General features: G+C 43.2%; 1 protein-coding gene across 4 annotated transcripts in view; it reads right to left on the reverse strand.

Moving 5' to 3' along the window:
- The window catches only part of LOC115133681 (glucosidase 2 subunit beta-like), a 321,308-nt gene that overhangs the window by 240,821 nt on the left and 60,965 nt on the right, over window positions 1-19,522 (reverse strand). For all 4 annotated transcript variants that reach the window (XM_065021985.1, XM_065021984.1, XM_065021987.1 and 1 more), the window contains exon 8: window positions 4,187-4,265. In XM_065021985.1, the coding sequence (XP_064878057.1) occupies window positions 4,187-4,265 (79 nt within the window). The remainder of the gene's footprint in view (window positions 1-4,186; window positions 4,266-19,522) is intronic.

Consider the following 19,522-nt stretch of genomic DNA (forward strand, 5'->3'; position numbering starts at 1 on the left):
CCCCTTTGCGTAGAGTAACTCAAAGAGTTCTCCCAGATACAGATACAAGTAACCACAGAGATCCTCCATCCATATAGACAGCTTCAGGGTCCCCTGTAGAGGACACGTTTCAGATAGACAACAGATATGGTATTGTAGTATTCTGTAATAACAGTCAGTCCTCTGGATACTGTAACAGAGAGATTCCCCTCAGAGAGGGAAGGGCTGACTAGTCCTTGGGCATTGTCCTTTTGTTCCTGGACCGTTTGCCATGCAACACCAGGTGTCAGAGACCACATAAATTAAGTCCTACAGCATTACCTAAGCTTGCTACAGGAAATGGAGGGTGAAGAGGGGTGGCTTATTCCTCTCTCTCACCTAAGACGGTTTTCTTTTTCAGCAGGATTTTTTTTCTCTCCGTCTTCTTTTTTTTGTGTTTGTAAATAGAAACCTAATCTGTGGTGAGACCTCTCATTCCCTATGAAGGGTGTAAGGGTTAGGTGAGTCCAAGTTTGAAGGAGGAGAGGGTGAAATGTCTCTCATTTTGAGGCCTGGAGGTCCATCACCAAGGAGACTGCAATCAATCTCCCCAGCTCAACTCTGCTTCTCTTCATCACATCCGAGCAACAAGTCACACGAGAACGACTCTGAGTATGTGGTGTCCATGTTTGATCTCTGATGGAGACAACCAAGAGGGTTCCCGACAGCAGAAAAAGGATACCAGAGAAGAGACTTCAAAATGCATACTTGAGCATATAGTGGATTTCCGATGAGGTATTGAGACAATATGGACATGAGCGTGGATAATATGCATGCCAGTGATGAGGTATTGAGACAATATGGACATGAGCGTGGATAATATGCATGCCAGTGATGAGGTATTGAGACAATATGGACATGAGCGTGGATAATATGCATGCCAGTGATGAGGTATTGAGACAATATGGACATGAGCGTGGATAATATGCATGCCAGTGTTGTTTCGTGTTCATTGAACCGTATGTAGATAACACACAATGGTTTATGAGACCCTCCCTTTTCAAATGAATCACTTTTTACCTACGAATTATACGAACTATTCCTCAACTAAAAACAATGAACACAGTGTAAAGCCTTCTCTCTTCTCATAGCGTTGCCTAATGCCACTGTCTAAAGTCCTGCTTTCCCTTACAGAGAGGAACGCTTCCTTTGATCAGCAAATTGTTTTTGAGGTACTCTCTGTTCTTGAATGATCTGGACCACTGAAGTGGAAACTGAATTTTCTGGCGGTGCCCAAAGCTTTTTCAGAGAAAGTAGAGAGGGGGAGGAATCGAGGGAGTAGACGAGAGAGGAAACGAGAGAGGAATCGAGAGAGGAAATGAGGGAGGAGACAAGAGAGGAAATGAGGGAGGAAACGAGGGAGGAAACGAGAGAGGAAATGAGGGAGTAGACAAGAGAGGAAACAAGGGAGGAAACGAGGGAGGAGACGAGGGAGGAAACAAGGGAGGAAACGAGAGAGGAAACGAGGGAGGAGTCGAGAGAGGAAACGAGGGAGGGGTCAAGAGAGGAAACGAGGGAGGAGACAAGAGAGGAAACGAGGGAGGAGACAAGAGAGGAAACGAGGGAGGGGTCAAGAGAGGAAACGAGGGAGGAGACAAGAGAGGAAACGAGGGAGGAGACAAGAGAGAAAACGAGGGAGGAGACAAGAGAGAAAACGAGGGAGGAACCAAATCAAAATTAAATGGAAATGACAGGAAGTGGGGGAAGTGTGAGAAATCTAAAACTACAGCCCAATTGCTCCTGACATCCTTCTGGCCAGAGTAATGGAAGTCTTTGGACGGTACAATAACAGACCATCTCTCAAATACAACAGCTCTCAACACGACTGGGAACTCAACTCGGAGGCCTATGTTATCAACCTGAACAATGGGGGGGGGGTTTCTCCGCCTTGGGAAGAAGTGAACACGTTCATGTATTAGGAGCGTAAGCAGTCTCACTTTAATGTTTAAAAAAAATGGCAGACGTAAAACACTTCTTTGTGGGGAGAATGTCACGGGGTTACTGATAAGAGACAAATGTTGCTGCCAATCAGAGCGAAATGCAGAACAACAACAAAAAGCACAGCTCCTTGTAGGGCGTCGACGTCTTCACGCGGCTGCTTCCTCGTTCTAATGTAAATGGCCCATTAACTACTGTCCTTGGCAAACTGTTTAATTCGCCGGGCTTGATCATCGTTTGATTGGATAAGTGCACACTTTCATATTCATGCATATTCATATTCATTCACTCACTTCAAATGTATGTGAATTAATTAGGATTGCCTTCCTGTGTCCTCACCAGCTATAAATAACAAACAGCCAGTGGTTTCCCATTCTGGGCCCTTTAATGTCGCTTGCGAGGGAAGGACTTGGTATTTCTCTTGGTAGGCTACATGGTTCAGAATGCCACGCAATATCAGTAGACCCTGGAGATTAGCTTGGTACAGCTGTCCAATCAGAATGCTGCTTACTGATACTGAATTCCTTTGCATTTAAATGCATCTAAAGTAGCTTTGTGTGAACTGAGTCTTGTTATGTAAAGCTAACTAGCTTTGTGTCAAATGAGTCTTGCTACATAAAGTTAACTAGCTTTGTGTCAACTGAGTCTTGTTACGTAAAGTTAACTAGCTTTGTGTCAACTGAGACTTGTTACGTAAAGCTAACTAGCTTTGTGTCAACTGAGTCTTGTTACGTAAAGTTAACTAGCTTTGTGTCAACTGAGTCTTGTTACATAAAGTTAACTAGCTTTGTGTCAACTGAGACTTGTTACGTAAAGCTAACTAGCTTTGTGTCAACTGAGTCTTGTTACGTAAAGCTAACTAGCTTTGTGTCAACTGAGTCTTGTTACGTAAAGCTAACTAGCTTTGTGTCAACTGAGACTTGTTACGTAAAGCTAACTAGCTTTGTGTCAACTGAGACTTGTTACGTAAAGCTAACTAGCTTTGTGTCAACTGAGTCTTGTTACGTAAAGCTAACTAGCTTTGTGTCAACTGAGTCTTGTTACGTAAAGCTAACTAGCTTTGTGTCAACTGAGTCTTGTTACGTAAAGTTAACTAGCTTTGTGTCAACTGAGACTTTTTACGTAAAGCTAACTAGCTTTGTGTCAACTGAGTCTTGTTACGTAAAGTTAACTAGCTTTGTGTCAACTGAGTCTTGTTACATAAAGCTAACTAGCTTTGTGTCAACTGAGTCTTGTTACATAAAGCTAACTAGCTTTGTGTCAACTGAGTCTTGTTACATAAAGCTAACTAGCTTTGTGTCAACTGAGTCTTGTTACGTAAAGTTAACTTGGACACGAACCTGATTAGGAGACACTTCTCGGGAACATAAGACACAAATAAGTCTCACACGCACACAGAGACACACACCCACACAAGAGCACACACTCACACGTCGATAATTGCATACTGCATGATAAGAAACCTTGGGTAATCCTCCCCTATAAGCATTATGAGATATACAATATGGATGATGTATGACTGGTGCATATTGAGATATACAATATTGATGTTGCATGATTGGTGCATTTTGGTGGACGTGAGAGCCTGTTCACAGTGTGTGTCTATATACTAGCCAAGTCTAAATCTACCACACTACCCACTCTAGGGACACCGGCAGGCCCTCTCGCATACCAATTAGCATTGAAAGAAAAAGGAGATTCAGGTATTTTGTTTACACCCCCCACCCCCCAAAAAATACTTTGATATCTGCTCTTGGTGCGCAAGCTCACAGTTTAAAGTGGAACAGACAGCGGCATTCTCACACATCACGGTTGAAGGAAAATCCTTGTTGGAAACTGTATGCCTATGAATTCAAATGAGTGTGGATAGAGCCTGTGGTGAGAGTACTTGTCGAATAGCGAGGGAGATTTTGACAATGGAACCCGGGAAACCAATGATTAGGCTGGGATATCTGCTTTGTGTTTGAAATATTGAGGAAGAGACTAGCTATTTTTATTGAGCCCCTGGGATGCCACATTTTGTTCTGGCCCAGCGTTAACACGCCTGCTTCAACTAATTCACCTATTTTCTAGCCCAGCACTAGCTGATTCCACTAATCAACTAATCACCAAAGCCTTTGATTAGTGCTGGGCTAGAACAACAACAAAAAAATACACTTGAGGACCCAAAGTATTTCTAACATCAAACTCCTATAACATCAGTGAGATGTTTAATACAGTTTCAACATACCACGGCTTCATCCTCAGATAGAGCATGCTCCTCATCCTGGACGGGAGAGAGTTTCGCCTGGACTTCATCCACGGTAATACTGTGGCGGGCAAACAAACAGGGGAGAAAAGGGGTTAAAAACAATGAGGGAGGGGGGCAGGAAGGAAAGAAGGGAGAGAGGGAAGGAAGGAAGGAAAGAAGGGAGAGGGAAGGAAGGAAGGAAAGAAGGGAGAGAGGGAAGGAAGGAAAGAAGGAGGGAGGGAAGGAAGGAAGGAAGGGAAGGAGGGAAGGAAGGAAGGAAGGAAGAAAGGAAGGGAAGGAAGGGAGAGAGCGAAGGAAGGAAGGAAAGAAGGGAGAGAGGGAAGGAAGGAAAGAAGGAGGGAGGGAAGGAAGGAAGGAAGGGAAGGAGGGAAGGAAGGAAGGAAGGAAGGAAGGAAGGAAGGAAGGAAGGAAGGAAGGAAGGAAGGAAGGAAGGAAGGAAGGAAGGGAGAGAGCGAAGGAAGGAAGGAAAGAAGGGAGAGAGGGAAGGAAGGAAAGAAGGAGGGAGGGAAGGAAGGAAGGAAGGGAAGGAGGGAAGGAAGGAAGGGAGAGAGGGAAGGAAGGAAGGGAGAGAGGGAAGGAAAGAAGGAAGGGAAGGAGGGAAGGAAGGGAGAGAGGGAAGGAAGGAGTGAGTGAGTGAGTGAGTGAGTGAGTGAGTGAGTGAGTGAGTGAGTGAGTGAGCTAGAAAAAAAGTAAAGAAAGAGAGAAATAAAGAATGAAAGGAAAGAAGAGAAGCAAATAAGAAAGAAAACAGGAAGGGCGGAAGATGGGAGACATCGAGATGGGGATCCACTATTATGTGCATTGATACAGTACTGATTGACAATTCCAAACAGACACAGATACTGTGGAATAGATGGAGGGAAAGCTACAGAGCCAGATGCCTGTGTGTGATTCTCTTACTCTGGCTGGAGAAGAGGTGGGTGTCTAGCTTGGAGTGGAGCTCTCTGTTATACTCTACAGTGGCGCAGGGTGATTATCCCACTCTCTCTCTTCACAGCACCCCAACCTTTGATCAACTCTCCATGTCAAGGCCTCCACTAAGAGATGGCCATTGGATAAAAGGAGAGAGGAGGCTACCGAAAAGGATGCATGTCTCTCCAATTTCAAAGTCAGTTGTTGCAACCCCTTGTGCAGCTTTAGTAAATGTGAGGTTGCCACTAGAAGGAGAAAACATTTTGAAAGTCTATTGCTGATGCATTCCATGGTCACACATGAAACTCCTAACAGTGAGTGATATGTATCTTTCAGAGGGCACAAAGCCACGCACTCACTCATTTAAACAATCTCTCAGTCTTTCACTCACTCACAGACACACACAACCCTCTCTTGAGTGAACACTTAGCTCCCTCTGCCAGGTGTCTACACTGTTTCAGGGGCAGGGGTGTCAAACTCATTTTGCCTCCGCGCCTCATTTGGGTCCAGAGAGCCACCGTACTTAAAATGTGTTGTATTTCCTCGCCGCCAAAAATTTGCTCCTTGAACTGTCTAGATTTCATTTGAGTGACTGTTAGCTGTTAGCAATCTGGATTATAAGAGATAATAAATGCCGATTATTATTTCTACACAGGGTATAGTGTCTTACAGTAGATCATGTTATCTACTACAGGAAACATGGAGGGGATAGTGTCTTACAGTAGGTCAGGTTATCTACTACAGGAAACATGGAGGGTATAGTGTCGTAGGTCAGGTGATCTACTACAGGAAACATGGAGGGTATAGTGTCTTACAGTAGATCAGGTGATCTACTACAGGAAACATGGAGGGTATAGTGTTGTAGGTCAGGTTATCTACTACAGGAAACATGGAGGGTATAGTGTCTTACAGTAGGTCAGGTAATCTACTACAGGAAACATGGAGGGTATAGTGACGTAGGTCAGGTGATCTACTACAGGAAACATGGAGGGTATAGTGTTGTAGGTCAGGTGATCTACTACAGGAAACATGGAGGGTATAGTGTTGTAGGTCAGGTAATCTACTACAGGAAACATGGAGGGTATAGTGTCTTACAGTAGATCATGTTATCTACTACAGGAAACATGGAGGGTATAGTGACGTAGGTCAGGTTATATACTACAGGAAACATGGAGGGTATAGTGTCTTACAGTAGATCAGGTGATCTACTACAGGAAACATGGAGGGTATAGTGACGTAGATCAGGTTATATACTACAGGAAACATGGAGGGTATAGTGTCGTAGGTCAGGTGATCTACTACAGGAAACATGGAGGGTATAGTGTTGTAGGTCAGGTAATCTACTACAGGAAACATGGAGGGTATAGTGACGTAGGTCAGGTGATCTACTACAGGAAACATGGAGGGTATAGTGTCGTAGGTCAGGTTATCTACTACAGGAAACATGGAGGGTATAGTGTCGTAGGTCAGGTTATCTACTACAGGAAACATGGAGGGTATAGTGTCTTACAGTAGATCAGGTGATCTACTACAGGAAACATGGAGGGTATAGTGTCTTACAGTAGATCATGTTATCTACTACAGGAAACATGGAGGGTATAGTGTCGTAGGTCAGGTGATCTACTACAGGAAACATGGAGGGTATAGTGTCTTACAGTAGATCAGGTGATCTACTACAGGAAACATGGAGGGTATAGTGTCTTACAGTAGATCATGTTATCTACTACAGGAAACATGGAGGGTATAGTGTCGTAGGTCAGGTGATCTACTACAGGAAACATGGAGGGTATAGTGACGTAGATCAGGTTATCTACTACAGGAAACATGGAGGGTATAGTGTTGTAGGTCAGGTGATCTACTACAGGAAACATGGAGGGTATAGTGTTGTAGGTCAGGTGATCTACTACAGGAAACATGGAGGGTATAGTGTTGTAGGTCAGGTAATCTACTACAGGAAACATGGAGGGTATAGTGTCTTACAGTAGATCATGTTATCTACTACAGGAAACATGGAGGGTATAGTGTCTTACAGTAGATCATGTTATCTACTACAGGAAACATGGAGGGTATAGTGTCTTACAGTAGATCAGGTGATCTACTACAGGAAACATGGAGGGTATAGTGACGTAGATCAGGTTATATACTACAGGAAACATGGAGGGTATAGTGTCGTAGGTCAGGTGATCTACTACAGGAAACATGGAGGGTATAGTGTCGTAGGTCAGGTGATCTACTACAGGAAACATGGAGGGTATAGTGTTGTAGGTCAGGTAATCTACTACAGGAAACATGGAGGGTATAGTGACGTAGGTCAGGTGATCTACTACAGGAAACATGGAGGGTATAGTGTCGTAGGTCAGGTTATCTACTACAGGAAACATGGAGGGTATAGTGTCTTACAGTAGATCAGGTGATCTACTACAGGAAACATGGAGGGTATAGTGTCTTACAGTAGATCATGTTATCTACTACAGGAAACATGGAGGGTATAGTGTCGTAGGTCAGGTGATCTAATACAGGAAACATGGAGGGTATAGTGTCTTACAGTAGATCAGGTGATCTACTACAGGAAACATGGAGGGTATAGTGTCTTACAGTAGATCATGTTATCTACTACAGGAAACATGGAGGGTATAGTGTCGTAGGTCAGGTGATCTACTACAGGAAACATGGAGGGTATAGTGTTGTAGGTCAGGTAATCTACTACAGGAAACATGGAGGGTATAGTGACGTAGGTCAGGTGATCTACTACAGGAAACATGGAGGGTATAGTGTCGTAGGTCAGGTTATCTACTACAGGAAACATGGAGGGTATAGTGTCTTACAGTAGGTCAGGTAATCTACTACAGGAAACATGGAGGGTATAGTGTCGTAGGTCAGGTTATCTACTACAGGAAACATGGAGGGTATAGTGTCTTACAGTAGGTCAGGTAATCTACTACAGGAAACATGGAGGGTATAGTGTCGTAGGTCAGGTTATCTACTACAGGAAACATGGAGGGTATGGTGACGTAGGTCAGGTGATCTACTATAGAAAACATGGAGGGTATAGTGTCGTAGGTCAGGTTATCTACTACAGGAAACATGGAGGGTATAGTGTCTTACAGTAGGTCAGGTAATCTACTACAGGAAACATGGAGGGTATAGTGACGTAGGTCAGGTGATCTACTACAGGAAACATGGAGGGTATAGTGTCGTAGGTCAGGGTATCTACTACAGGAAACATGGAGGGTATAGTGACGTAGATCAGGTTATATACTACAGGAAACATGGAGGGTATAGTGTCGTAGATCAGGTTATCTACTACAGGAAACATGGAGGGTATAGTGACGTAGGTCAGGTGATCTACTACAGGAAACATGGAGGGTATAGTGTCGTAGATCAGGTTATCTACTACAGGAAACATGGAGGATATAGTGTCGTAGGTCAGGTGATCTACTACAGGAAACATGGAGGGTATAGTGTCGTAGATCAGGTTATATACTACAGGAAACATGGAGGGTATAGTGACAGGTTATAGATCAGGTTATATACTAGGTCAGGGAAACATGGAGGGTATAGTGACGTTAGGTCAGGTTATATACTACAGGAAACATGGAGGGTATAGTGACGTTAATCAGGTTATATACTACAGGAAACATGGAGGGTATAGTGACGTAGGTCAGGTTATCTACTACAGGAAACATGGAGGGTATAGTGTCGTAGGTCAGGTGATCTACTACAGGAAACATGGAGGGTATAGTGTCGTAGGTCAGGTGATCTACTACAGGAAACATGGAGGGTATAGTGTCGTAGGTCAGGTGATCTACTACAGGAAACATGGAGGTTATAGTGTCGTAGGTCAGGTGACCTACTACAGGAAACATGGAGGGTATAGTGTCTTACAGTAGATCAGGTGATCTACTACAGGAAACATGGAGGGTATAGGTGTAGGTCAGGTTATCTACTACAGGAAACATGGAGGGTATAGTGTCTTACAGTAGGTCAGGTAATCTACTACAGGAAACATGGAGGGTATAGTGACGTAGGTCAGGTGATCTACTACAGGAAACATGGAGGGTATAGTGTTGTAGGTCAGGTGATCTACTACAGGAAACATGGAGGGTATAGTGTTGTAGGTCAGGTAATCTACTACAGGAAACATGGAGGGTATAGTGTCTTACAGTAGATCATGTTATCTACTACAGGAAACATGGAGGGTATAGTGACGTAGGTCAGGTTATATACTACAGGAAACATGGAGGGTATAGTGTCTTACAGTAGATCAGGTGATCTACTAACAGAAACATGGAGGGTATAGTGACGTAGATCAGGTTATATACTACAGGAAACATGGAGGGTATAGTGTCGTAGGTCAGGTGATCTACTACAGGAAACATGGAGGGTATAGTGTTGTAGGTCAGGTAATCTACTACAGGAAACATGGAGGGTATAGTGACGTAGGTCAGGTGATCTACTACAGGAAACATGGAGGGTATTGTGTCGTAGGTCAGGTTATCTACTACAGGAAACATGGAGGGTATAGTGTCTTACAGTAGATCAGGTGATCTACTACAGGAAACATGGAGGGTATAGTGTCTTACAGTAGATCATGTTATCTACTACAGGAAACATGGAGGGTATAGTGTCGTAGGTCAGGTGATCTACTACAGGAAACATGGAGGGTATAGTGTCTTACAGTAGATCAGGTGATCTACTACAGGAAACATGGAGGGTATAGTGTCTTACAGTAGATCATGTTATCTACTACAGGAAACATGGAGGGTATAGTGTCGTAGGTCAGGTGATCTACTACAGGAAACATGGAGGGTATAGTGACGTAGATCAGGTTATCTACTACAGGAAACATGGAGGGTATAGTGTCTTACAGTAGGTCAGGTAATCTACTACAGGAAACATGGAGGGTATAGTGACGTAGGTCAGGTGATCTACTACAGGAAACATGGAGGGTATAGTGTTGTAGGTCAGGTGATCTACTACAGGAAACATGGAGGGTATAGTGTTGTAGGTCAGGTGATCTACTACAGGAAACATGGAGGGTATAGTGTTGTAGGTCAGGTAATCTACTACAGGAAACATGGAGGGTATAGTGTCTTACAGTAGATCATGTTATCTACTACAGGAAACATGGAGGGTATAGTGTCTTACAGTAGATCATGTTATCTACTACAGGAAACATGGAGGGTATAGTGTCTTACAGTAGATCATGTTATCTACTACAGGAAACATGGAGGGTATAGTGTCTTACAGTAGATCAGGTGATCTACTACAGGAAACATGGAGGGTATAGTGTTGTAGGTCAGGTGATCTACTACAGGAAACATGGAGGGTATAGTGTTGTAGGTCAGGTGATCTACTACAGGAAACATGGAGGGTATAGTGTTGTAGGTCAGGTAATCTACTACAGGAAACATGGAGGGTATAGTGTCTTACAGTAGATCATGTTATCTACTACAGGAAACATGGAGGGTATAGTGTCTTACAGTAGATCATGTTATCTACTACAGGAAACATGGAGGGTATAGTGTCTTACAGTAGATCATGTTATCTACTACAGGAAACATGGAGGGTATAGTGTCTTACAGTAGATCATGTTATCTACTACAGGAAACATGGAGGGTATAGTGACGTAGGTCAGGTTATATACTACAGGAAACATGGAGGGTATAGTGTCTTACAGTAGATCAGGTGATCTACTACAGGAAACATGGAGGGTATAGTGACGTAGATCAGGTTATATACTACAGGAAACATGGAGGGTATAGTGTCGTAGGTCAGGTGATCTACTACAGGAAACATGGAGGGTATAGTGTCGTAGGTCAGGTGATCTACTACAGGAAACATGGAGGGTATAGTGTTGTAGGTCAGGTAATCTACTACAGGAAACATGGAGGGTATAGTGACGTAGGTCAGGTGATCTACTACAGGAAACATGGAGGGTATAGTGTCGTAGGTCAGGTTATCTACTACAGGAAACATGGAGGGTATAGTGTCTTACAGTAGATCAGGTGATCTACTACAGGAAACATGGAGGGTATAGTGTCTTACAGTAGATCATGTTATCTACTACAGGAAACATGGAGGGTATAGTGTCGTAGGTCAGGTTATCTACTACAGGAAACATGGAGGGTATAGTGTCTTACAGTAGGTCAGGTAATCTACTACAGGAAACATGGAGGGTATAGTGACGTAGGTCAGGTGATCTACTACAGGAAACATGGAGGGTATAGTGTCGTAGGTCAGGGTATCTACTACAGGAAACATGGAGGGTATAGTGACGTAGATCAGGTTATATACTACAGGAAACATGGAGGGTATAGTGTCGTAGATCAGGTTATCTACTACAGGAAACATGGAGGGTATAGTGACGTAGGTCAGGTGATCTACTACAGGAAACATGGAGGGTATAGTGTCGTAGATCAGGTTATCTACTACAGGAAACATGGAGGATATAGTGTCGTAGGTCAGGTGATCTACTACAGGAAACATGGAGGGTATAGTGTCGTAGATCAGGTTATATACTACAGGAAACATGGAGGGTATAGTGACGTAGATCAGGTTATATACTACAGGAAACATGGAGGGTATAGTGACGTAGGTCAGGTTATATACTACAGGAAACATGGAGGGTATAGTGACGTTAATCAGGTTATATACTACAGGAAACATGGAGGGTATAGTGACGTAGGTCAGGTTATATACGACAGGAAACATGGAGGGTATAGTGTCGTAGGTCAGGTGATCTACTACAGGAAACATGGAGGGTATAGTGTCGTAGGTCAGGTGATCTACTACAGGAAACATGGAGGGTATAGTGTCGTAGGTCAGGTGATCTACTACAGGAAACATGGAGGTTATAGTGTCGTAGGTCAGGTGACCTACTACAGGAAACATGGAGGGTATAGTGTCTTACAGTAGATCAGGTGATCTACTACAGGAAACATGGAGGGTATAGTGTTGTAGGTCAGGTTATCTACTACAGGAAACATGGAGGGTATAGTGTCTTACAGTAGGTCAGGTAATCTACTACAGGAAACATGGAGGGTATAGTGACGTAGGTCAGGTGATCTACTACAGGAAACATGGAGGGTATAGTGTTGTAGGTCAGGTGATCTACTACAGGAAACATGGAGGGTATAGTGTTGTAGGTCAGGTAATCTACTACAGGAAACATGGAGGGTATAGTGTCTTACAGTAGATCATGTTATCTACTACAGGAAACATGGAGGGTATAGTGACGTAGGTCAGGTTATATACTACAGGAAACATGGAGGGTATAGTGTCTTACAGTAGATCAGGTGATCTACTAACAGAAACATGGAGGGTATAGTGACGTAGATCAGGTTATATACTACAGGAAACATGGAGGGTATAGTGTCGTAGGTCAGGTGATCTACTACAGGAAACATGGAGGTATAGTGTTGTAGGTCAGGTAATCTACTACAGGAAACATGGAGGGTATAGTGACGTAGGTCAGGTGATCTACTACAGGAAACATGGAGGGTATTGTGTCGTAGGTCAGGTTATCTACTACAGGAAACATGGAGGGTATAGTGTCTTACAGTAGATCAGGTGATCTACTACAGGAAACATGGAGGGTATAGTGTCTTACAGTAGATCATGTTATCTACTACAGGAAACATGGAGGGTATAGTGTCGTAGGTCAGGTGATCTACTACAGGAAACATGGAGGGTATAGTGTCTTACAGTAGATCAGGTGATCTACTACAGGAAACATGGAGGGTATAGTGTCTTACAGTAGATCATGTTATCTACTACAGGAAACATGGAGGGTATAGTGGTAGGTCAGGTGATCTACTACAGGAAACATGGAGGGTATAGTCGTAGATCAGGTTATCTACTACAGGAAACATGGAGGGTATAGTGTCTTACAGTAGGTCAGGTAATCTACTACAGGAAACATGGAGGGTATAGTGACGAGGTCAGGTGATCTACTACAGGAAACATGGAGGGTATAGTGTTGTAGGTCAGGTGATCTACTACAGGAAACATGGAGGGTATAGTGTTGTAGGTCAGGTGATCTACTACAGGAAACATGGAGGGTATAGTGTTGTAGGTCAGGTAATCTACTACAGGAAACATGGAGGGTATAGTGTCTTACAGTAGATCATGTTATCTACTACAGGAAACATGGAGGGTATAGTGTCTTACAGTAGATCATGTTATCTACTACAGGAAACATGGAGGGTATAGTGTCTTACAGTAGATCATGTTATCTACTACAGGAAACATGGAGGGTATAGTGTCTTACAGTAGATCAGGTGATCTACTACAGGAAACATGGAGGGTATAGTGTTGTAGGTCAGGTGATCTACTACAGGAAACATGGAGGGTATAGTGTTGTAGGTCAGGTGATCTACTACAGGAAACATGGAGGGTATAGTGTTGTAGGTCAGGTAATCTACTACAGGAAACATGGAGGGTATAGTGTCTTACAGTAGATCATGTTATCTACTACAGGAAACATGGAGGGTATAGTGTCTTACAGTAGATCATGTTATCTACTACAGGAAACATGGAGGGTATAGTGTCTTACAGTAGATCATGTTATCTACTACAGGAAACATGGAGGGTATAGTGTCTTACAGTAGATCATGTTATCTACTACAGGAAACATGGAGGGTATAGTGACGTAGGTCAGGTTATATACTACAGGAAACATGGAGGGTATAGTGTCTTACAGTAGATCAGGTGATCTACTACAGGAAACATGGAGGGTATAGTGACGTAGATCAGGTTATATACTACAGGAAACATGGAGGGTATAGTGTCGTAGGTCAGGTGATCTACTACAGGAAACATGGAGGGTATAGTGTCGTAGGTCAGGTGATCTACTACAGGAAACATGGAGGGTATAGTGTTGTAGGTCAGGTAATCTACTACAGGAAACATGGAGGGTATAGTGACGTAGGTCAGGTGATCTACTACAGGAAACATGGAGGGTATAGTGTCGTAGGTCAGGTTATCTACTACAGGAAACATGGAGGGTATAGTGTCTTACAGTAGATCAGGTGATCTACTACAGGAAACATGGAGGGTATAGTGTCTTACAGTAGATCATGTTATCTACTACAGGAAACATGGAGGGTATAGTGTCGTAGGTCAGGTGATCTACTACAGGAAACATGGAGGGTATAGTGTCTTACAGTAGATCAGGTGATCTACTACAGGAAACATGGAGGGTATAGTGTCTTACAGTAGATCATGTTATCTACTACAGGAAACATGGAGGGTATAGTGTCGTAGGTCAGGTGATCTACTACAGGAAACATGGAGGGTATAGTGTCGTAGGTCAGGTGATCTACTACAGGAAACATGGAGGGTATAGTGTCGTAGATCAGGTGATCTACTACAGGAAACATGGAGGGTATAGTGTCGTAGGTCAGGTGATCTACTACAGGAAACATGGAGGGTATAGTGTCGTAGGTCAGGTGATCTACTACAGGAAACATGGAGGGTATAGTGTCGTAGATCAGGTTATATACTTCAGGAAACATGGAGGGTATAGTGACGTAGATCGGGTTATATACTACAGGAAACATGGAGGGTATAGTGACGTTGATCAGGTTATATACTACAGGAAACATGGAGGGTATAGTGACGTAGATCAGGTTATATACTACAGGAAACATGGAGGGTATAGTGACGTAGGTCAGGTTATATACTACAGGAAACATGGAGGGTATAGTGATGTTGATCAGGTTATATACTACAGGAAACATGGAGGGTATAGTGACGTAGGTCAGGTTATATACGACAGGAAACATGGAGGGTATAGTGTCGTAGGTCAGGTGATCTACAACAGGAAACATGGAGGGTATAGTGTCGTAGGTCAGGTGATCTACTACAGGAAACATGGAGGGTATAGTGTCGTAGGTCAGGTGATCTACTACAGGAAACATGGAGGGTATAGTGTCGTAGGTCAGGTGATCTACTACAGGAAACATGGAGGGTAATAGTGTCGTAGATCAGGTTATATACTACAGGAAACATGGAGGGTATAGTGTCTTACAGTAGATCAGGTTATCTACTACAGGAAACATGGAGGGTATAGTGTCTTACAGTAGGTCAGGTGATCTACTACAGGAAACATGGAGGGTATAGTGTCGTAGGTCAGGTGATCTACTACAGGAAACATGGAGGGTATAGTGTCGTAGGTCAGGTGATCTACTACAGGAAACATGGAGGGTATAGTGACGTAGATCAGGTTATATACTACAGGAAACATGGAGGGTATAGTGTCGTAGATCAGGTTATCTACTACAGGAAACATGGAGGGTATAGTGACGTAGGTCAGGTGATCTACTACAGGAAACATGGAGGGTATAGTGTCGTAGATCAGGTTATCTACTACAGGAAACATGGAGGGTATAGTGTTGTAGGTCAGGTGATCTACTACAGGAAACATGGAGGGTATAGTGTCGTAGATCAGGTTATATACTACAGGAAACATGGAGGGTATAGTGACGTAGATCAGGTTATATACTACAGGAAACATGGAGGGTATAGTGACGTAGGTCAGGTTATATACTACAGGAAACATGGAGGGTATAGTGACGTTGATCAGGTTATATACTACAGGAAACATGGAGGGTATAGTGACGTAGGTCAGGTTATATACGACAGGAAACATGGAGGGTATAGTGTCGTAGGTCAGGTGATCTACTACAGGAAACATGGAGGGTATAGTGTCGTAGGTCAGGTGATCTACTACAGGAAACATGGAGGGTATAGTGTCGTAGGTCAGGTGATCTACTACAGGAAACATGGAGGGTATAGTGTCGTAGGTCAGGTGATCTACTACAGGAAACATGGAGGGTAATAGTGTCGTAGATCAGGTTATATACTACAGGAAACATGGAGGGTATAGTGTCTTACAGTAGATCAGGTTATCTACTACAGGAAACATGGAGGGTATAGTGTCGTAGGTCAGGTGATATACTACAGGAAACATGGAGGGTATAGTGTCTTACAGTAGGTCAGGTGATATACTACAGGAAACATGGAGGGTCTAGTGTCTTACAGTAAATCAGGTTATATACTACAGGAAACATGGAGGGTATAGTGTCTTACAGTAGGTCAGGTGATCTACTACAGGAAACATGGAGGGTATAGTGTCGTAGATCAGGTTATATACTACATGAAACATGGAGGGTATAGTGTCGTAGATCAGGTTATATACTACAGGAAACATGGAGGGTATAGTGACGTAGATCAGGTTATATACTACAGGAAACATGGAGGGTATAGTGTCGTAGATCAGGTTATATACTACAGGAAACATGGAGGGTATAGTGACGTAGGTCAGGTTATATACTACAGGAAACATGGAGGGTATAGTGACGTAGATCAGGTTATATACTACAGGAAACATGGAGGGTATAGTGACGTAGGTCAGGTTATATACGACAGGAAACATGGAGGGTATAGTGTCGTAGGTCAGGTGATCTACTACAGGAAACATGGAGGGTATAGTGTCGTAGGTCAGGTGATCTACTACAGGAAACATGGAGGGTATAGTGTCGTAGGTCAGGTGATCTACTACAGGAAACATGGAGGGTATAGTGACGTAGGTCAGGTTATCTACTACAGGAAACATGGAGGGTATAGTGTCGTAGGTCAGGTGATCTACTACAGGAAACATGGAGGGTATAGTGTCGTAGGTCAGGTGATCTACTACAGGAAACATGGAGGGTATAGTGACGTAGATCAGGTTATCTACTACAGGAAACATGGAGGGTATAGTGTCGTAGGTCAGGTGATCTACTACAGGAAACATGGAGGGTATAGTGTCGTAGGTCAGGTGATCTACTACAGGAAACATGGAGGGTATAGTGTCGTAGGTCAGGTGATCTACTACAGGAAACATGGAGGGTATAGTGTCGTAGATCAGGTGATCTACTACAGGAAACATGGAGGGTATAGTGTCGTAGGTCAGGTGATCTACTACAGGAAACATGGAGGGTATAGTGTCGTAGGTCAGGTGATCTACTACAGGAAACATGGAGGGTATAGTGTCGTAGATCAGGTTATATACTTCAGGAAACATGGAGGGTATAGTGACGTAGATCAGGTTATATACTACAGGAAACATGGAGGGTATAGTGTCGTAGGTCAGGTTATATACGACAGGAAACATGGAGGGTATAGTGTCTTACAGTAGGTCAGGTAATCTACTACAGGAAACATGGAGGGTATAGTGACGTAGGTCAGGTGATCTACTACAGGAAACATGGAGGGTATAGTGACGTAGGTCAGGTTATATACTACAGGAAACATGGAGGGTATAGTGTCTTACAGTAGATCAGGTGATCTACTACAGGAAACATGGAGGGTATAGTGACGTAGATCAGGTTATATACTACAGGAAACATGGAGGGTATAGTGTCGTAGGTCAGGTGATCTACTACAGGAAACATGGAGGTTATAGTGTTGTAGGTCAGGTAATCTACTACAGGAAACATGGAGGGTATAGTGACGTAGGTCAGGTGATCTACTACAGGAAACATGGAGGGTATAGTGTCGTAGGTCAGGTTATCTACTACAGGAAACATGGAGGGTATAGTGTCTTACATGGAGGGTATAGTGTCTTAGTAGATCAGGGATCTACTACAGGAAACATGGAGGGTATAGTGTACAGGTGATCTACTACAGGAAACATGGAGGGTATAGTGTCGTAGGTCAGGTGATCTACTACAGGAAACATGGAGGGTATAGTGTCTTACAGTAGATCAGGTGATCTACTACAGGAAACATGGAGGGTATAGTGTCTTACAGTAGATCATGTTATCTACTACAGGAAACATGGAGGGTATAGTGTCGTAGGTCAGGTGATCTACTACAGGAAACATGGAGGGTATAGTGACGTAGATCAGGTTATCTACTACAGGAAACATGGAGGGTATAGTGTCTTACAGTAGGTCAGGTAATCTACTACAGGAAACATGGAGGGTATAGTGACGTAGGTCAGGTGATCTACTACAGGAAACATGGAGGGTATAGTGTTGTAGGTCAGGTGATCTACTACAGGAAACATGGAGGGTATAGTGTTGTAGGTCAGGTGATCTACTACAGGAAACATGGAGGGTATAGTGTTGTAGGTCAGGTAATCTACTACAGGAAACATGGAGGGTATAGTGTCTTACAGTAGATCATGTTATCTACTACAGGAAACATGGAGGGTATAGTGTCTTACAGTAGATCATGTTATCTACTACAGGAAACATGGAGGGTATAGTGTCTTACAGTAGATCATGTTATCTACTACAGGAAACATGGAGGGTATAGTGTCTTACAGTAGATCATGTTATCTACTACAGGAAACATGGAGGGTATAGTGTCTTACAGTAGATCAGGTGATCTACTACAGGAAACATGGAGGGTATAGTGTTGTAGGTCAGGTGATCTACTACAGGAAACATGGAGGGTATAGTGTTGTAGGTCAGGTAATCTACTACAGGAAACATGGAGGGTATAGTGTCTTACAGTAGATCATGTTATCTACTACAGGAAACATGGAGGGTATAGTGTCTTACAGTAGATCATGTTATCTACTACAGGAAACATGGAGGGTATAGTGTCTTACAGTAGATCATGTTATCTACTACAGGAAACATGGAGGGTATAGTGTCTTACAGTAGATCATGTTATCTACTACAGGAAACATGGAGGGTATAGTGACGTAGGTCAGGTTATATACTACAGGAAACATGGAGGGTATAGTGTCTTACAGTAGATCAGGTGATCTACTACAGGAAACATGGAGGGTATAGTGACGTAGATCAGGTTATATACTACAGGAAACATGGAGGGTATAGTGTCGTAGGTCAGGTGATCTACTACAGGAAACATGGAGGGTATAGTGTCGTAGGTCAGGTGATCTACTACAGGAAACATGGAGGGTATAGTGTTGTAGGTCAGGTAATCTACTACAGGAAACATGGAGGGTATAGTGACGTAGGTCAGGTGATCTACTACAGGAAACATGGAGGGTATAGTGTCGTAGGTCAGGTTATCTACTACAGGAAACATGGAGGGTATAGTGTCTTACAGTAGATCAGGTGATCTACTACAGGAAACATGGAGGGTATAGTGTCTTACAGTAGATCATGTTATCTACTACAGGAAACATGGAGGGTATAGTGTCGTAGGTCAGGTGATCTACTACAGGAAACATGGAGGGTATAGTGTCTTACAGTAGATCAGGTGATCTACTACAGGAAACATGGAGGGTATAGTGTCTTACAGTAGATCATGTTATCTACTACAGGAAACATGGAGGGTATAGTGTCGTAGGTCAGGTGATCTACTACAGGAAACATGGAGGGTATAGTGTCGTAGGTCAGGTGATCTACTACAGGAAACATGGAGGGTATAGTGTCG

The sequence above is a fragment of the Oncorhynchus nerka genome, linkage group LG8 (assembly GCF_034236695.1).
Source record: "Oncorhynchus nerka isolate Pitt River linkage group LG8, Oner_Uvic_2.0, whole genome shotgun sequence".
NCBI classification, from domain to species: Eukaryota; Metazoa; Chordata; class Actinopteri; order Salmoniformes; family Salmonidae; genus Oncorhynchus; species Oncorhynchus nerka.